The sequence below is a fragment of the Xenopus laevis genome, chromosome 9_10S (genome assembly GCF_017654675.1).
Source record: "Xenopus laevis strain J_2021 chromosome 9_10S, Xenopus_laevis_v10.1, whole genome shotgun sequence".
Lineage (NCBI taxonomy): Eukaryota > Metazoa > Chordata > Amphibia > Anura > Pipidae > Xenopus > Xenopus laevis.
In genome coordinates, this window is record NC_054388.1 from 116872738 (window position 1) to 116893344 (window position 20607).

The 20607-nt window shown below is 44.4% G+C and overlaps 1 protein-coding gene across 1 annotated transcript; it reads left to right on the top strand.

Moving 5' to 3' along the window:
• The first annotated feature begins 1506 nt into the window (after nt 1–1506).
• LOC108704180 lies at nt 1507–8884 on the top strand. Its single transcript, XM_041577976.1, has 8 exons — nt 1507–1609; nt 2288–2620; nt 3140–3439; nt 3968–4252; nt 4555–4641; nt 5222–5590; nt 5786–6118; nt 6362–8884. Exons 1-8 carry the CDS (start codon nt 1552–1554, stop codon nt 6442–6444), a joined length of 1848 nt encoding a protein of 615 aa, XP_041433910.1. The 5' UTR covers nt 1507–1551; the 3' UTR covers nt 6445–8884.
• The last annotated feature ends 11723 nt before the right edge of the window (nt 8885–20607 follow it).

Genomic DNA, 20607 nt, shown 5'->3' on the forward strand with positions numbered 1-20607 from the left:
TAGACAGACCTGTTATATGCAGGTCACTGAATCTGACTACAGACATTGACTCTGATAGTTGTCATTATTAGGGTCACTAACAAGCAAAGTGACTGCTAATATCCTTATCATTTACAGTAGGGGGTACATTATCCCTTATAATACATGAGTGATACTCAAAGTTCCCTGTATAACTCAGCCTGCAGCCTTGTGCCTTTATATGGTCACAGAACAACCCCTCAGTGACTTCTAATATCCTTATCATTTACAGTAGGGGGTACATTATCCCTTATAATACATGAGTGATACTCAGAGTTCCCTGTATAACTCAGCCTGCAGCCTTGTGCCTTTATATGGTCACAGAACAACCCCTCAGTGACTTCTAATATCCTTATCATTTACAGTAGGGGGTACATTATCCCTTATAATACATGAGTGATACTCAAAGTTCCCTGTATAACTCAGCCTGCAGCCTTGTGCCTTTATATGGTCACAGAACAACCCCTCAGTGACTTCTAATATCCTTATCATTTACAGTAGGGGGTACATTATCCCTTATAATACACGAGTGATAGAGTTCCCTGTATAACTCAGCCTGCAGCCTTGTGTCTTTATATGGTCACAGAACAACCCCTCAGTGACTTCTAATATCCTTATCATTTACAGTAGGGGGTACATTATCCCTTATAATACATGAGTGATACTCAGAGTTCCCTGTATAACTCAGCCTGCAGCCTTGTGCCTTTATATGGTCACAGAACAACCCCTCCGTGACTTCTAATATCCTTATCATTTACAGTAGGGGGTACATTATCCCTTATAATACATGAGTGATACTCAGAGTTCCCTGTATAACTCAGCCTGCAGCCTTGTGCCTTTATATGGTCACAGAACAACCCCTCAGTGACTTCTAATATCCTTATCATTTACAGTAGGGGGTACATTATCCCTTATAATACATGAGTGATACTCAGAGTTCCCTGTATAACTCAGCCTGCAGCCTTGTGTCTTTATATGGTCACAGAACAACCCCTCAGTGACTTCTAATATCCTTATCATTTACAGTAGGGGGTACATTATCCCTTATAATACATGAGTGATACTCAGAGTTCCCTGTATAACTCAGCCTGTAGCCTTGTGCCTTTATATGGTCACAGAACAACCCCTCAGTGACTTCTAATATCCTTATCATTTACAGTAGGGGGTACATTATCCCTTATAATACATGAGTGATACTCAGAGTTCCCTGTATAACTCAGCCTGCAGCCTTGTGCCTTTATATGGTCACAGAACAACCCCTCAGTGACTTCTAATATCCTTATCATTTACAGTAGGGGGTAGATGAAGGAGATATATCAGGGGGAAGTCAATGGGAGGAGTTAGTGGGAGGAGTCAGTGGGAGATGGAGGAGTCAATGATAGTGGGAGGGGTCTGTAAGAGAGGGATGGGTCAGTGGGAGGAGTTGGTGAGAGAGGGATGGGTCCGTGGGAGGAGTCAGTGAGAGTGCAGCAGGGTTGGGTGGGCTCAGACTGGTGCATATTGGGGGAGGAGTCAGTGGGTGCTGGGGAGACAATGGAGTCGGTGCAGATGATGTTGGTGCTGATGCTGCTGCTGCCGGGGACCTTTGTCTGTGAGTGGGGGGAGAGGGGGGAATTGTGCGGGGGGAGGGGCGGGTACATCACACACACAGGGGGGGCACAGATCCTGTCAGTCTAATGAATGGGAAACAGTGAATATAGTCAGTGTCGTACCCCCCCTCCTGTCTGTGTCTCTGACTGTCCCTGTGTAACACTGTGTGTGTCTGTGTGTGTATATATATGTGTGTGTGTGTATATATATGTGTATGTGTGTATATATGTGTGTGTGTATCAGTGAATGTGTATATATATATATCAGTCTGTGCCAGACACTCGTTACACTGCATCACTCACAACCCGTCACACTGTCATTGACACAAATAACACACATATAACACATACATATATATACTGTATATAACACACACACACACACACACATATATAACACTCACACACATATAACACACATATATATACTGTATATAACACACACACACACACACACACATATAACACATATAATACACACATATATATATACTGTATATAACACACACACACAGTAGGTAGAATAATGGGAGAATACGTTGGATTGGTTGCCATGGGTTACTGCCCAGTTACTAATCTGCCCCAGTGTTTACAACTGTGACTCACACACACACACACACATTGTGCTGAAGAGCTGAAGCAATTTGCATATAATTGCCCCTGTCATTATTCTGCCCCAGATGCCCAGCTGCAGGTTTCCACTCCCCCCTCCCCCATTGTTGCTCAGCTTGGAAGCTCCGCCTCCCTGCCCTGCACCTTCACTCTGGGGGTGGAGCCAGTAGATCCCGCCCAGGTGCATGTGGTGTGGAAGAAGGAGGGCACTAAGGTTCTGGCCTATGTGGGGGAGCTGAGCACCCCGAGACCTGGAGCCCAACTCTCTGAGGAACGTCTGGCACAGGGCGATGCCACCCTCACCCTCCCCAATGTCACTGACTCCGACACCGGCCGATACTCCTGCAACATCCGACTGTCATCTGAGCAGGACACACAAACTGTCACATTGCTGGTCACGGGTAAGTGGCACCCTGAATGGCACCCTCTCCACATACATACTCATCCCCTGCACTGCTGCTTCTCACTCCTGCACCCACATACATACTCATCCCCTGCACTGCTGCTTCTCACTCCTGCACCCACATACATACTCATCCCCTGCACTGCTGCTTCTCACTCCTGCACCCACATACATACTCATCCCCTGCACTGCTGCTTCTCACTCCTGCACCCACATACATACTCATCCCCTGCACCGCTGCTTCTCACTCCTACTCGCATATACATACTCATCCCCTGGACTGCTGCTTCTCACTCCTGCACTCATATACATATTTTATTATTATTATAATTATTATTATTATCTTCACCAGAATCTGAATAGCTTTTCATTTTCACCTGCTGAGCTGGTTCCTGATTAAGCAGACATGAGAATGTCTCATGACATATTTGTACTTATTTAGACAGAATATTATATACATATTAGAATACATTGATATGTCACTAGAAGAGTTTTGGGGTCCTGTGTTCCCCTCCAGATACCCGTCAGATTTGGGTGGAAGGAACCATGGTTGTTGCAGAGCAGTCCAATGAGCTCCAGTGTGGGGCCAGCAACTTGTCCTCCTCTGATGTGGTGATTGAGTGGGTGAGAAATGGGCAAGTCCTGAGCACCTCTGCTCCTCACATTGTGGAAAACACGGATGATCAAGGCTTTATGGTGCAAAGTTCCTATTGTCTCACCCCCACCATTAATGATACCTGGGCCCATTACTCCTGCCAGGTCCTGCAGAAGAACTTTCCTCACCTGCTAAAGAAGACTTTCCAGCTGACATTGGGAGGTGAGTCTCTCTATCTGTTCTACAAGCCATGCTCTTGCCATCATATGGAGGGGGGGGGGGGTTCTGCAATGTCCAAGGCCACCAGGGCCAGTGTTTCAGTGAAGTCTAAGCATGACGTTCTATACTTTGGAAGAGGATTTGACAGCTAAACATGGGGATAAAACATACCAAAAGATGCTCCAATTCTAGTAACTGTCTAGTACTGGTCACTGTTCCACCCAGGGAACCCTATACCCACATGATTGGCAAGAATTGTAAGAATCCTCCCACAGCATAAATGAGAATTAGACTGGGGTTTAGATTGTAGATGGTCATTGGATCAGGCAAGGTACCAGTAGAAGCACCTGTGTTATATGAATTAGCTGGACTTAATCCCAATGGTATCAGTGACCTTTGCTTAGATTTGGGCCCTACCTCATTTCTTTTTCTAAGTAACAAACAGATAAAGGAGGACTTGTTGTATATCTGAAGCATAATGTTCTCCAGCAGTAACTCCTCCATGACTCGTCTTGCCTTGATGTCTTCCAGCTCGCCCGGACATATTCTTTCTCTTATGGGGCAAAGGGCAGAAGAATTCCTCTCTGGTTTGCCTGGTGTCCGGCTTTTATCCCGATGAACTCAGTGTCACGTTGAAGAAAGATGGGCAGGTTCTTACTGACAATGCCCGAAAGTGGGTGAATCCAAATGGCACATTCTCACTGGCGGTTATTTACCCATTCAATGTGACCATGCAGGATGATAACATTGAATTCACATGCACCGTCACTCACCCAACCATTCCCAGAGGGACCACAGAAAGACTATGCTTTTTGGGTAAGTTCTAAGTAGGTGGGAAAAAAAGACATTGTGATAAACGAGTCCAACGAGAATCCAAGGGTGGTGGAGGGAGGTCATGAAAACGTTACTTGTATGAGATTTCCACTGTAGCAGGTTTCTGTTGTCTGTCTTGTTTCATTCAAGGGGTCACATTAAAACAATTCCCTACTGGATGAATTCCATATTCATTTTATAAAATAGAACAAGAGAATAAATCTCACATGGCCTTTGTACTGGTCTGTGTTCCCATGAGGTCCTCAAACATGTTGATCCTAACAGAGGTCTTTATCTCATTACAGTTGATCAATATGTGCCCAAAGTATTCTGGATGATTCTTTCTGCAGGGCTCCTGTTGGCATTTGTACTGCCCTCCCTGTGCAAGCATGGTAAGATCTGTACCCCCCTAACATGTTAGTTGGTGTAGAAAAAGAAGGTTGAAGGTCAGATCCCTATCTCCTTCACCCTAATTCTGAGATTCTGGATGGTCCAGTCCCATTTACATTGTACTTTTGCTCATTGTATCCATTCCCAGTTCACATTTCCAGTATTCCATAGATTATTGGAACATCCCAAATGTTGTGTTGAAGCCTACCATTATGTATAGGGTTTTGTAAGTCACTGCCCAGCATTGTGCTATTATTGATTTAGGACAAGCAGACGCACAAGCTTTGGTGATGCCATTGGTAGTACAGCAATAAGGGGAGCAATATTGTAGATGCCAATGCTTCTGGCAAAGGAGATATGCGAAAAGTCCTCAAATTTAGAGGAAAAGTGAGCTTTGGCAATAACCCCAAATAAAGATTATATGATGGGGTTGAGAATAACCCAAAAGAAGGGGAATAAGGCAGAACAAAAGAACAACACCACACTAAGGGCCTCCAGCATCTAATATGGCTTTCCCACTCCTTCCACTACATTCTCTCCTACCTTTGGTGCTTTATTCCCTTCTCCTCTCTCTCTCTCCAGTGACTGACATAGCCGTTTGCAAGGACTGGACAGAAGGAAGCACGGCCATGCTAAAGTGCAGCATCTCTGGGCTCTACCCAATGTCCATAACAGCAGTATGGCTGGTCCGGCAGGGGGAGAAGGAACTTGAGATAAAGGAGAGAGGATCCCAACACCCTGTTGGAGATTACAGGGAGCTACAAGAACAGGATTCCTACACCTGTTGGAACATAGTGAAAAGCACCTGGGTGTGCAACCTGCGCCAGTCCCTCTCCTCCGTCCTCTGCTTCCAGGTGCAAAAGGACAGGCACAACCAGGCTGAATTCATCTGCAGGTTCATGAGGAGAAATAATATCCTGGGGGAGAAGCACTACTTTGGTAATGTCCTGGGTAAGTCATATGCCTCAGTGGCACACCAATCACCAAAGCATATCTCATTATAAAAATGTAGTTCCATCATATGAGAATGCATTGCTGTGCCACTAAGGGGTGCATGATGGGTGCCATTAGCAGTGGTAGGGGCTCATTTTCCCATTTGTAAAATGGCCCTTTTTTGCTTTATTTCTCCCATTCTTTTCCCATTAGATAATTATGGGTTCTACTCTGTATCTGAGATCTGCATCCCCGAGGAATGTAATGTGGGCGAGAAGCTGACACTGACTTGCTGCATGCAAGGGAATGTCCCACAAGAAATCAGAGTAATGTGGGAGAGGTGCCAGGGTGAGGAGAGGACACCCATCTCCAAGGAACAAGATGGGACCTACCATATCACAGAGAATAAATCAGCAGGGATGTTCTCAACCTTCCTCACATTCAACCTCTCAAACATGGATTCTGGGGCATCTTTCTCCTGTTCCTTCTCAGAGAACGAGGGCAGGATCCTGGCAGAACGCAGTTCCATGTCCTTGAAAGTGACAGGTAAGATTGTTTTTCTTGTGTGTTTGTACAAGGAAACATAGGAAAAAAAGGAACAGTTTAAGCTATGAAGGCAGATACAGTTTACAAGTTGCAGCAACAACTCATTGGTAGAGTCTACTAGTGGTGGCTTCAGTAGTGTCATGTGATGCTGCCCATCTATGGTATGTTTTGGCCAAACAGCTTGGTCATTGTGGTTAATCAGACTATCAGCTACTCCCTTGCATTCTCTCTCTCTCTCCACAGAACCAAAGGAGAACACCTGGTCAAAAACTTACCAGGACTGGGGTTTCCGGGCATTTGATGAAACTGGCATCACTGAAATATGAAAGACACCGCTACAAGGTTGTGCGGGTCCCGTTCCTCATTACCTGGTTCCATCTATGATTCACCTTTCATCCTGCTGGAGATACAACAAGATGTTTGTGAGGATCTATAGTCCATCTGCATCAAAGAAGATAATGTCAGCATGTGGGGCCAATAGGAATGGATTGTGTGTTTGATTCAGTGTGGCCCCAACATCATAATTCCATGTGCTGCAAATGTGGTGCCTCTGGGAACCAAACCCACACCGTGTGAACTGCAATGTTGCAACTCATCATTGGCCTTTCCTCAAAAGTGGGCCAGTAACACATTCACCATACAGTACATCACCAAAGCTCAGAAGAACTGGCTGGCATGTGGAAATTAGCCTTGCTGTAAGAGAGATAGTCACACATCCCACAAAAGTGCCAACTCGTGCCTGATAAGTGGCATCAGCCTTTCTGGGACTCAGAGTCATTCATATTCCCAATAAAAGCTCAAGGGAACTCATAGGAAACAGGACCAGTTGGTCAACAAAAATACAAATGTCCCAGAGTCATTTGTTTTTAATTCACTGTGGGCTACAAAACAACAGCTAGAAGCATGGATGATAAGCCTCCAAGACACCAATACTTTCCTTAGCAATGAAAACAGACTAAGAAAATGTCAGTGCAGGGCATATGAAGATCCAAGTTGGGCATTTCTCTATCTCCTGTATCTGAGCAGTGGAAAATACTGACTGTGAGAATATTTTTGGGTTCCATGTGTGATGGAAACCAGTGGAATAAAATTCAACAAAATTCCACATCAGAAGCTGTAAACTTAACCTCTAAGCCAATGGTCATGCTATAGACATCATCACTGTACTTCTCTACTACACTGTCTGCACTCATCTTCAGCTTCTCACGTTATACTCAATGTCATACTCTGGTCATACTCCATATACACCATATCCAGTTGTCCCCAAACAGTGGCTCGTGTGTAACATGTTGCTCACCAACCCCTTGGATGTTGCTCCCAGTGGCTCCAGCCCAAGTGCTTTTTATTAGATTCCTGGCAAGATGTACTCCAAACAGAGCCACCTATAGGTTGCCAGTCCAATCAGAGGCTGGCAAATAACCAATCACAATTCTTATTTGGCACCCCAAGAAATGTTATGGTCAGTGTGTTGCTCCCCAACTCATTTTACATTTGACTGTGGCTCACAAGTAGGAAAGGTTGGGGGGGGGCCTGCTCTTATCTATTCTACTACTCAATTGCCATACTCTTACCTGACCCACATTACTCTTTGTATGGTCATACCCTTTCCTACAACTATCAGAGTCATACTCAGGTCATATTCTTATCTGTACTACTACTCTACATGGCCATACTCTTCCCTGCCCCACATTACTCTTTGTATGGTCATACCCTTTCCTACAACTATCAGTGTCATACTCTTATCTATACTACTACTCTACATGGCCATACTCTTCCCTGCCCCATATTACTCTTTGTATGACCATAATCTTTCCTGTCTTACAACTATCAGAGTCATACTCAGGTCATACTCTTATCTGTACTACTACTCTACATGACCATACTTTTCTTTGCCCCACATAACATAGTGCCATATTCTTCAGCTATCTCAGGTTATGTTGTTTTTATCCATTATTTTACACATCACTGATCTAGAACTCTGTCGTCATAGTCATTACATCCCTAAAACTCTCTGTCTGTCTCTAACTCTAAACATGGCACTCAGTAGAGCTAAGGGGATCTACACCCTTAGCAGCTACTCAATATGAATTCTACAGCAATATGTATTGGAAGCTACTAGACATCTACACTGGTAGGGTATTGGGTATTGGGTATTTTTAAAGTGAATGGCTTTCCATTCTGGGCAGTAGTTGGCCTTTAATTACTATATGTAAGATGTAAGGCATCTTATCTGAGGATCTGCCCTTGGGCCACATTATTTGTGATATCAGTGGCAGCATGTGACTTTGGGCCAGGGATGAGACAAAGTGGTGGGCAGAACATAACCATGCCTATGGTAGTTGCCTAATTGCTTCTATGCAGCCATGATTTGCCCCAGATATGTTGGTTTCATGACTGGATTAACAGAAACTCATCTCTTTCCCTGCACGTTGCTGTCATTAAGCTGAGCCGGGTCATACTCCATACCCCTATATGCTTCTCTGTTGCCGTAACACTTTGGTACCATATTTAATGCTGTTATAGAACACATCATAATCACTCCCAATACAGAGCATATCCTCATACAGTTGTACTTGGTACTGATATACAATATTTTCCCAAGAAGGCCACCAGCCACGACACCTTTTCTATTGGTGAATGTGCCATCCTGACTGGGTACCCTGTGCCCGTGGGTCTCACTCTCCATATCAGCAAAGAATTAGCCAGTGACTCTCATTATCAAGTTCCTCTGACTGCAGAAATAAACGTGAATATGATGATAAAAAATGAAATTTCTGCACTATTTTGTTGCCCCTTTGAGCTGGTGCTGAAGCCATTATGCCCAGATCCCTACAGTATCAGCTCAGGCCTTATCTTGGCACATTCCCATTGCTACAGACTGGTCTTGGTCATATAATGAGAGTTTTCTGTTGGGTGCAGGTGCCAACACATCTCCCTTTTCTCTCTTTTCTCTCCCATTCAAGTTGTACCTCTCCATTTGGCCCCTAGGGGGAAGTGGGGAACCAGGAATATACATGACTGTATTTACTGTAAGGTCTGGTGTGAGGCTCATGTTGAGGAGGAAGAACAATAACCAGAACCAGTTGGTTCTACTTCTCATTCCCACGGATTCCTTTAGCACAAATAATTCTTGAGCAACAGTCTATAGAGCTGGGCAGAATTGATTGGTTGGTACCATCTAGGGCACTTGCAGCCATGATGTTGGTTCCCAGTGGAAGACCCAGGGCAATTAGTAGCTGTGACGTTAGCAAAATAATAACACAGTAAGTTTAACTGAAACAAAACACAAGGCCACTCGCGCCTTCCAAATCTACAGCTTTGTCTCTGCGTTCCCCCCTGGTATGCTCTATATCTTCTCTCTCATTGGCCAATCACAATAATATTTTAATATTCATTCTTATTCCCTTCAGGTCAGGCAGCTGGTTTGTTCCCTAGTGATCCCTCAGGTTGGACATTTGCTCAAATCTCCACCTTTTTCTCACCACAATTGTAGGGATTACTATTTAGACGATTTACAAACGTTTATGATACTGATCTCCTGCCAGATGAAAGACAGCTCATCTATATAGTGGTATATACTTTTACTATAATTACTTTCCATTATTTATTTATTTTCTGTTTTTACAAAATCTAAGTGTAAAGTTGAATGTCGCTGGTGTTTGAGTCTGACAGCTCAGTAATTCAGGTGCAAAATCTGATCTGTTACAATTTTGCTACATTTAGTTGACACATTTAGTTGACACATGTAGTTGATACGTTCAGTTGATATATTTAGTTGACACAATTAGTTGATAAAATTAGTTGACACATTAATTGATACATTTAGTTGACACATTTAGTTGACACATTTAGTTTATACATTTAGTTGACACATTTAGTTGATACAATTAGTTGATACATTTAGTTGACACATTTAGTTGACACGTTTAGTTGATACATTTAGTTGACACATTTAGTTGATACATTTAGTTGATACGTTTAGTTGATACGTTTAGTTGATAAGTTTAGTTCACACATTTAGTTGATACATTTAGTTGACACATTTAGTTGACACATTTAGTTGATACAATTAGTTGATACAATTAGTTGATACAATTAGTTGACACATTTAGTTGACACATTTAGTTGACACATTTAGTTGATACATTCGATTGATACAATTAGTTGATACAATTAGTTGACACATTTAGTTGACACATTTAGTTAATACAATTAGTTGATACGTTTAGTTGATACGTTTAGTTCACACATTTAGTTGATATATTTGGTTGATACAATTAGTTGACACATTTAGTTGACACATTTAGTTGATACAATTAGTTGATACGTTTAGTTGATACATTTAGTTCACACATTTAGTTGATACATTTAGTTGATACATTTAGTTGACACATTTAGTTGATACAATTAGTTGATACGTTTAGTTGATAAGTTTAGTTCACACATTTAGTTGACACATTTAGTTGACACATTTAGTTGATACAATTAGTTGATACATTTAGTTGATACAATTAGTTGACACATTTAGTTGACACATTTAGTTAATACAATTAGTTGACACATTTAGTTGATACAATTAGTTGATACATTTAGTTGATACAATTAGTTGACACATTTAGTTGACACATTTAGTTGATACAATTAGTTGACACATTTAGTTGATACAATTAGTTGACACATTTAGTTGATACATTTAGTTGACACATTTAGTTGATACAATTAGTTGATACATTTAGTTGATACGTTTAGTTCACACATTTAGTTGATATATTTGGTTGATACAATTAGTTGATACATTTAGTTGACACATTTAGTTGATACAATTAGTTGATACATTTAGTTGATACATTTAGTTGATACATTTAGTTGACACATTTAGTTGACACATTTAGTTGATACATTTAGTTGATACGTTTAGTTGATAAGTTTAGTTCACACATTTAATTAATACATTTAGTTGACACATTTAGTTGACACATTTAGTTGATACAATTAGTTGATACATTTAGTTGATAAGTTTAGTTCACACATTTAGTTAATACATTTAGTTGACACATTTAGTTGACACATTTAGTTGATACAATTAGTTGATACATTTAGTTAATACAATTAGTTGACACATTTAGTTGACACATTTAGTTAATACAATTAGTTGACACATTTAGTTGATACAATTAGTTTACACATTTAGTTGATACATTTAGTTGACACATTTAGTTGATACAATTAGTTGATATGTTTAGTTGATACGTTTAGTTCACACATTTAGTTGATATATTTGGTTGATACAATTAGTTGATACAATTAGTTGACACATTTAGTTGACACATTTAGTTGACACATTTAGTTGACACATTTAGTTGATACATTTAGTTGATACAATTAGTTGATACATTTAGTTGATACATTTAATTGATCAGTTAGTTGATATGTTTATTGATACATTTAGTTCACACATTTAGTTGATACATTTAGTTCACACATTTAGTTGATATAATTAGTTGATAAATTTAGTTGACACATTTAGTTGATACTTTTAGTTGATACAATTAGGTGTTACAATTAGTTGATACATTGCTCAGCAGCATCTAACAGCTGCCTGTAATGAAATTCTGGGATTTTACTCAGCAGGGACAAAGATAAGAAATGTATCAATGAAATGTATCAATTCAGAACAGTTTAAAGGGTCGGCGACCCCCCTCCTAGAGCTGCTTTAGAAGGTGAAAAATTACACTTTACACTTCAATATTAGAAAAATTTTCACACATAGAAAATAGATAATTAGAAAGTTATTAGAAAAAGTCGTTATTTCTGGTGATTTATCTGAAATCAACTAGTTGTTTGAAAGTGAACAACCCATTCAATAACTAGGAACGCGTGTGATGCTGAACTATAGCTATCCGCTTGTTGTAGCATGGGGTGTGAGCTGCTGACCCACATATAACTCCTAAGAACACTCGCTGCATCTCTCTGTGATAGTAGTTTATTGTGCCAACAAACTAGACAACGTTTCTGCTAGCGCCCTTCATCAAGCCTGTGTTCCTGTGTAACGCCACTCACTAAATGTATGTGTTAGGAGGAAGTGCTAATCAAGCCCCGCCTTCCACAATGAGGTACAACTCCCATGATGCTTAGTGATACTCAATTCAATACAAAACGTTCAGTGAAGATAAAGAGCAACACTATATTTATATATAGAGACAGGGTCAGTAGAGTGGGGGTGCCGGCAGTGTATTTGTATAGCTGTGGCCCCCGGGTCCCATGATGGAGCTGCTGCTGAAGCCAAACTATTAGCCGACACCTTTCCTAATGCCCCCAGCAAATTGCCAACGGCTCCCGTATTAACTCCCAACAACTCCCGTCTGTCAATGAGAAGCTCTGTGTCTATAATTGTGTGTGTGAGAGGTCCCATGTTTTACTTTCAGTCTGTCAGGGGATGCTGGGAGTTGTAGTCTGAGTTTCATTGTGTCTGTCAGGGGATGCTGGGAGTTGTACTTTGAGTTTCAGTGTGTCTGTCAGGGGATGCTGGGAGTTGTAGTCTGAGTTTCAGTGTGTCTGTCAGGGGATGCTGGGAGTTGTAGTCTGAGTTTCAGTGTGTCTGTCAGGGGATGCTGGGAGTTGTAGTCTGAGTTTCAGTGTGTCTGTCAGGGGATGCTGGGAGTTGTAGTCTGAGTTTCAGTGTGTCTGTCATGGGATTCTGGGAGTTGTAGTCTGAGTTACAGTGTGTCTGTCAGGGGATGCTGGGAGTTGTAGTCTGAGTTTCAGTGTGTCTGTCAGGGGATGCTGGGAGTTGTAGTCTGAGTTTCAGTGTGTCTGTCAGGGGATGCTGGGAGTTGTAGTCTGAGTTTCAGTGTGTCTGTCAGGGGATGCTGGGAGTTGTAGTCTGAGTTTCAGTGTGTCTGTCAGGGGATGCTGGGAGTTGTAGTCTGAGTTTCAGTGTGTCTGTCAGGGGATGCTGGGAGTTGTAGTCTGAGTTTCAGTGTGTCTGTCATGGGATTCTGGGAGTTGTAGTCTGAGTTACAGTGTGTCTGTCAGGGGATTCTGGGAGTTGTAGTCTGAGTTTCAGTGTGTCTGTCGGGATTCTGGGAGTTGTAGTCTGAGTTTCAATGTGTCTGTCAGGGGATGCTGGGAGTTGTAGTCTGAGTTTCAGTGTGTCTGTCAGGGGATGCTGGGAGTTGTAGTCTGAGTTTCAGTGTGTCTGTCAGGGGATGCTGGGAGTTGTAGTCTGAGTTTCAGTGTGTCTGTCAGGGGATTCTGGGAGTTGTAGTCTGAGTTTCAGTGTGTCTGTCGGGATTCTGGGAGTTGTAGTCTGAGTTTCAATGTGTCTGTCAGGGGATGCTGGGAGTTGTAGTTTAAGTTTCAGTGTATCTGTCAGGGGATGCTGGGAGTTGTAGTCTGATTTTCAGTGTGTCTGTCAGGGGATCTTGGGAGTTGTAGTCTAAGTTTCAGTGTGTCTGTCAGGGGATGCTGGGAGTTGTACTTTGAGTTTCAGTGTGTCTGTCAGGGGATGCTGGGAGTTGTACTTTGAGTTTCAGTATGTCTGTCAGGGGATGCTGGGAGTTGTAGTCTGAGTTTCAGTGTGTCTGTCAGGGGATGCTGGGAGTTGTAGTCTGAGTTTCAGTGTGTCTGTCAGGGGATGCTGGGAGTTGTAGTCTGAGTTTCAGTGTGTCTGTCTGGGGATGCTGGGAGTTGTACTTTGAGTTTCAGTGTGTCTGTCAGGGGATGCTGGGAGTTGTACTTTGAGTTTCAGTGTGTCTGTCAGGGGATGCTGGGAGTTGTAGTCTGAGTTTCAGTGTGTCTGTCAGGGGATGCTGGGAGTTGTAGTTTAAGTTTCAGTGTGTCTGTCGGGATGCTGGGAGTTGTAGTCTGAGTTTCAGTGTGTCTGTCAGGGGATGCTGGGAGTTGTAGTCTGAGTTTCAGTGTGTCTGTCAGGGGATGCTGGGAGTTGTAGTTTAAGTTTCAGTGTGTCTGTCAGGGGATGCTGGGAGTTGTAGTCTGAGTTTCAGTGTGTCTGTCAGGGGATGCTGGGAGTTGTACTTTGAGTTTCAGTGTGTCTGTCAGGGGATGCTGGGAGTTGTAGTCTGAGTTTCAGTGTGTCTGTCAGGGGATGCTGGGAGTTGTAGTCTGAGTTTCAGTGTGTCTGTCAGGGGATGCTGGGAGTTGTAGTTTAAGTTTCAGTGTGTCTGTCAGGGGATGCTGGGAGTTGTAGTCTGAGTTTCAGTGTGTCTGTCAGGGGATGCTGGGAGTTGTAGTCTGAGTTTCAGTGTGTCTGTCAGGGGATGCTGGGAGTTGTAGTCTGAGTTTCAGTGTGTCTGTCAGGGGATGCTGGGAGTTGTACTTTGAGTTTCAGTGTGTCTGTCAGGGGATGCTGGGAGTTGTAGTCTGAGTTTCAGTGTGTCTGTCAGGGGATGCTGGGAGTTGTAGTCTGAGTTTCAGTGTGTCTGTCAGGGGATGCTGGGAGTTGTAGTCTGAGTTTCAGTGTGTCTGTCAGGGGATGCTGGGAGTTGTAGTCTGAGTTTCAGTGTGTCTGTCAGGGGATGCTGGGAGTTGTAGTCTGAGTTTCAGTGTGTCTGTCAGGGGATGCTGGGAGTTGTACTTTGAGTTTCAGTGTGTCTGTCAGGGGATGCTGGGAGTTGTACTTTGAGTTTCAGTGTGTCTGTCAGGGGATGCTGGGAGTTGTAGTCTGAGTTTCAGTGTGTCTGAGCCCTACAGAATGTCTAACAACCTCCTAATGACTTCGTGCCAGACTCCTCCTTTTCCCATTGGCTGAAATATTTACACATTGGGCCAACCAAGCCTGCTCAGCCTGTAGTACTACAACTCCCAGCATCCCGTTCTAGTGTAACAGCAGCAAGACACCCAACATATTTACCTCATTTCCCAAAGTATAGTATGTTCTTTATACCAAGCACCCCCCCAAACACACCTCCCTGAGATTCTGGGGGCCCTGTCATTCTGGGGGCCCATGGATAGTGCTCTCTGTAACTCAGACTGTGCCAGGCATAAGTTCCCCTTTAATATGAAGAGGATTCAGTTTTCCTTTCTCTGGGTCAACAGCAGTTTGGCAGCTCCCACTGAGGCACAAGGGTTGCACATTATGGACGTGACTTTTTCAGCCTCTGTTGCTATGTCACTGGGTTGCTATGTCACTGCGTTGCTATGGTGACAAAGGAATGCATTATCTGACTGCCCCCTGCCCCTGGATAAACATGGAGCTGCAGAGGGGGCAGACATTGGGGCCCCTGAGTCCCAGCTGTGGGCACATACATTGGGGCGTTTGGGCAATTGGGGCAAGAAGCTGATGAGTATTAATTAGGCTGGTGCAGTTAATGAAAGGCCATTATATTCCCTACCCTGGGGCAATTAATGGGGGTATGAAGTGGTTTCCCAGTGCCACTAATTGAAGGGAATTCCGCAGTGACGTGGCTGCAGCAGTGAAGGGGTGAGAGCAGCAGAGGAAGGGTTAATAGGTGTGAGGAAGGGGTGGGGGGCACTAATCCTTCAGTAGAAACAACTGCTGCTCCCAAGCCCTCCCCTTCTCTCCTCCTCTCCCCCCCCGGCAGAACATTTATTTTCAGCTCAAGGAGCAGGACCGGCCCAAATTTGGTCAAAGACAGAGGCCTGTGATTGACAGCGGCTCCTTGAGACAGGAGGCCGGTGCTGAGACAGCTCCATCTGTCCCCCAATCATTCACAGGAGGAGGGAGCGCATCACACTGAGACCCCAATTATATGATGGGGCAAAACTCTCATGTCTACTAGGGGCAGTTATATGTACAGGGGTAATAAAGGGGATGTAGTATTGGTATAACAGGGGGCGCTAGGTGTCCATGCATAAAACACCTGTATGAAAGATTGGAAAGTGAGGGTTAGATACCTGTATATAACAGTAGGAGGAGTGTTAGGTGCATGTACACGGGACAGTGGAGGAGCATTAGGTGCATGTACACGGGACAGTGGAGAAGTGTTAGGTGCATGTACATGGGACAGTGGAGGAGCATTAGGTGCATGTTCAAGGGACAGTGGAGAAGTGTTAGGTGCATGTACATGGGACAGTGGAGGAGCATTAGGTGCATGTTCAAGGGACAGTGGAGAAGTGTTAGGTGCATGTACATGGGACAGTGGAGGAGTGTAAGGTGCACGTACATGGGACAGTGGAGGAGAGTTAGGTGCATGTTCAAGGGACAGTGGGGGAGTGTTAGGTGCATGTACATGGGACAGTGGAGGAGAGTTAGGTGCATGTTCAAGGGACAGTGGGGGAGTGTTAGGTGCATGTACATGGGACAGTGGAGGAGCATTAGGTGCATGTTCAAGGGACAGTAGAGGAGCATTAGGTGCATGTACATGGGACAGTGGAGGAGCATTAGGTGCATGTTCAAGGGACAGTGGAGAAGTGTTAGGTGCATGTACATGGGACAGTGGAGGAGTGTAAGGTGCACGTACATGGGACAGTGGAGGAGAGTTAGGTGCATGTTCAAGGGACAGTGGGGGAGTGTTAGGTGCATGTACATGGGACAGTGGAGGAGCATTAGGTGCATGTTCAAGGGGCAGTGGTGGAGTGTTAGGTGCATGTACATGGGACAGTGGAGGAGAGTTAGGTGCATGTTCAAGGGACAGTGGAGAAGTGTTAGGAGCATGTACATGGGACAGTAGAGGAGCATTAGGTGCATGTTCAAGGGACAGTGGAGAAGTGTTAGGTGCATGTACATGGGACAGTGGAGGAGTGTAAGGTGCATGTACATGGGACAGTGGAGGAGAGTTAGGTGCATGTTCAAGGGACAGTAGAGGAGCATTAGGTGCATGTACATGGGACAGTGGAGGAGCATTAGGTGCATGTTCAAGGGGCAGTGGAGGAGTGTTAGGTGCATGTACATGGGACAGTGGAGGAGTGTCAGGTGCATGTACATGGGACAGTGGAGGAGAGTTAGGTGCATGTTCAAGGGGCAGTGGGGGAGTGTTAGGTGCATGTACATGGGACAGTAGAGGAGCATTAGGTGCATGTTCAAGGGGCAGTGGAGGAGTGTTAGGTGCATGTACATGGGACAGTGGAGGAGCATTAGGTGCATGTTCAAGGGGCAGTGGAGGAGTGTTAGGTGCATGTACATGGGACAGTGGAGGAGCATTAGGTGCATGTTCAAGGGACAATGGAGACGTGTTAGGTGCATGTACACAGGACCGTGGAGTAGCGTTAGATGCATGTTCAAGGGACAGTGGAGAAGTGTTAGGAGCATGTACATGGGACAGTGGAGGAGCATTAGGTGCATGTTCAAGGGACAATGGAGACGTGTTAGGTGCATGTACACAGGACCGTGGAGTAGCGTTAGATGCATGTTCAAGGGACAGTGGAGAAGTGTTAGGTGTATGTACATGGGACAGTGGAGGAGTGTTAGTGTTAGGTGCATGTACATGGGGCAGTGGGGGAGTGTTAGGTGCATGTACATGGGACAGTGGAGGAGCGTTAGGTGCATGTTCAAGGGACAGTGGAGAAGTGTTAGGAGCATGTACATGGGACAGTGGAGGAGCATTAGGTGCATGTTCAAGGGACAGTGGAGAAGTGTTAGGTGCATGTACACGGGACAGTGGAGGAGCATTAGGTGCATGTTCAAGGGACAGTGGAGAAGTGTTAGGTGCATGTACATGGGACAGTAGAGGAGCATTAGGTGCATGTTCAAGGGACAGTGGAGAAGTGTTAGGTGTATGTACATGGGACAGTGGAGGAGTGTTAGTGTTAGGTGCATGTACATGGGGCAGTGGAGGAGTGTTAGGTGCATGTACATGGGGCAGTGGAGGAGATTTAGGTGCATGTACATGGAACAATGGGGAGTGTTAGGTGCATGGACATGGCACAGTGGGGGAGTGTTAGGTGCATGTACATGGGACAGTGGAGGAGATTTAGGTGCATCTACATGGGGCAGTGGGGGAGTGTTAGGTGCATGTACATGGGACAGTGGAGGAGTGTAAAGTGCATGTACATGGAACAGTGGGGGAGTGTTAGGTGCATGTACATGGAACAGTGGGGGAGTGTTAGGTGCATGTACATGGGACAGTGGAGAAGTGTTAGGTGCATGCAGGCCCGGACTGGCAATCTGTGGGTTCTGGCAAATGCCAAAGGGGCTGCTATAAGGTCCCATAGGAAGTCAGTATTTAGTGGGCTGGTGGGGGCTGTTTGGGCCTCTGTGTACCTGACATACCAGGGCCTATTTTAATTCTCAGTCCGGACCTGGGTGCATGTACATGGGGCAGTGGAGGAGAGTTAGGTACAATGGTACAGTGGAGGAGCGTTAGGTACATGTACATGGGACAGTGGAGAAGTGGTAGCTGCATGTACATGAGACAATGGAGGAGTGTTAGGTGCATGTACATGGGACAGTAGAGGAGAGTTAGGTGCATGTACATGGGACAGTGGAGGAGTGTTAGGTGCATGTACATGGGACAGTGGAGGAGTGTTAGGTGCATGTACATGGGACAGTGGGGAGTATTAGGTGCATGTACATGGGACAGTGGAGGAGTGTTAGGTGCATGTACATGGGACAGTGGGGAGTATTAGGTGCATGGACATGGGACAGTAGGAGGTGTGTTAGGTGCATGTACATGGGACAGTAGGGGAGCATTAGGTGCATCTTCAAGGGGCAGTGGGGGAGTGTTAGGTGCATGTACATGGGACAGTGGAGAAGTGTTAGGTGCATGTACATGGGACAGTGGATGAGCATTAGGTGCATGCTCAAGGGACAGTGGAGAAGTGTTAGGTGCATGTACATGGGACAGTGGAGGAGCATTAGGTGCATGTTCAAGGGACAGTGGAGAAGTGTTAGGTGCATGTACACGGGACAGTGGAGGAGCGTTAGGTGCATGTTCAAGGGACAGTGGAGAAGTGTTAGGTGCATGTTCATGGGACAGTAGAGGAGCATTAGGTGCATGTTCAAGGGACAGTGGAGAAGTGTTAGGTGTATGTACATGGGACAGTGGAGGAGTGTTAGGTGCATGTTCAAGGGACAGTGGAGGAGTGTTAAGTGGATCTACATGGGAAAGTGGAGGAGCATTAGGTGTATGTTCAAGGGGCAGTTGGGGAGTGTTAGGTGTATGTACATGGGACAGTGGAGGAGCAGTAGATGCATGTTCAAGGGACAGTGGAAAAGTGTTAGGTGCATGTACATGGGACAGTGGAGGAGTGTTAGGTGCATGTACATGGGAAAGTGGAGGAGAGTTAGGTGTATGTACATGGGACAGTGGAGAAGAGTAAGGTGCATGTATATGGGACAGTGGGGGAGTGTTAGGTGCATGTATATGGGACAGTGGAGACGAGTAAGGCGCACTAACACACAGACTGGAAACAGTGGGTGGAGTTATAGAGAGGGTTATATGGAGCAGTGGGAGGAGTTATATTAAGGGTTACATGGAGCTATAAGCAGAATTGTAAGAAAGCCCAGGTTGAGTTGACAGATGAGAGTTACAGTTATGCGCAGGGGCAGGAGAGGGAAGTCAGAATCTGAGGAGGAAATGGAAGTGTGTGGGGCAAGTTGTATGTGCGCAGCACTAATAAGCCTGATCCAGGCAGATATATTTGGGATGCCGGAGCATCGGATTACGTTAATCGCTCCCAAGGCCCTGAGTTTAGATTCATTACAGAGAATCAGGTCAAGAGCCCAAAGTGCCTGTAAAAGTCTGAAATAAACTGACCCCTTCCCTGTGGGACAGAAATAGATCCACTGGCTGTTTGTGCAAATTAACCCTTCCTATGCCCTATATTGACTATGACTCAGTAATAGGACCCAGGAGGATTTGCCTTCCCCAAAGAACTTTTATCTGCATTTCCATTCGATTTATGGATTTCCTTAATGCACGTGATGATATTAATGTCTTACATATATTATAATAAACTTTCTTTTGTATTTCCACTTCCTGATAGAGCGGATATCCCTGTAGTACCGATTAATGTGTAGCTTTCCTCCCATTGGCTGATAGAGGGGATATCCCTGTAGTATTACATATATATTGTTGTATATTAATATTATTTCTACTAAATACTTTGATAAACCTTGCCCCTTCTCCATACCTCCCAACATTTTGGAAACATAAAAAGCGAGAAAAAGATTTTTTTGACCACACTCATTTTTTGTGACCACACCCCCTAATTACCATGTCCATTTTAGAAAATTTAGCAGGTCATGAAAGTTTGAACACATTTCTGTGGTTTTTATGTGTTATTACAGTTTTGCTAATGAAGGTGAATTGCCCTTTAAAATGTGAGTCTTAGTTGTCCAAAGAGACCTCCTTATCTAAAACTGTTACAAAAGTATCTATTCTGGGCTCTCTGCCAAAAGCCAATTAAGTTAGCAACTTTGTATCTGTTTTTGGTTGTTCAGTGCAGGAGATCAAAGTTGTGACATTTCAGTAACAATCCGGGACTGCCGGTTGAGTTGTCAAAAGCGGGACTGACCCGTGAAAAACGTCCCAGTTGGGAGGTATGCTAATCCATAATTCCTTTGTGAA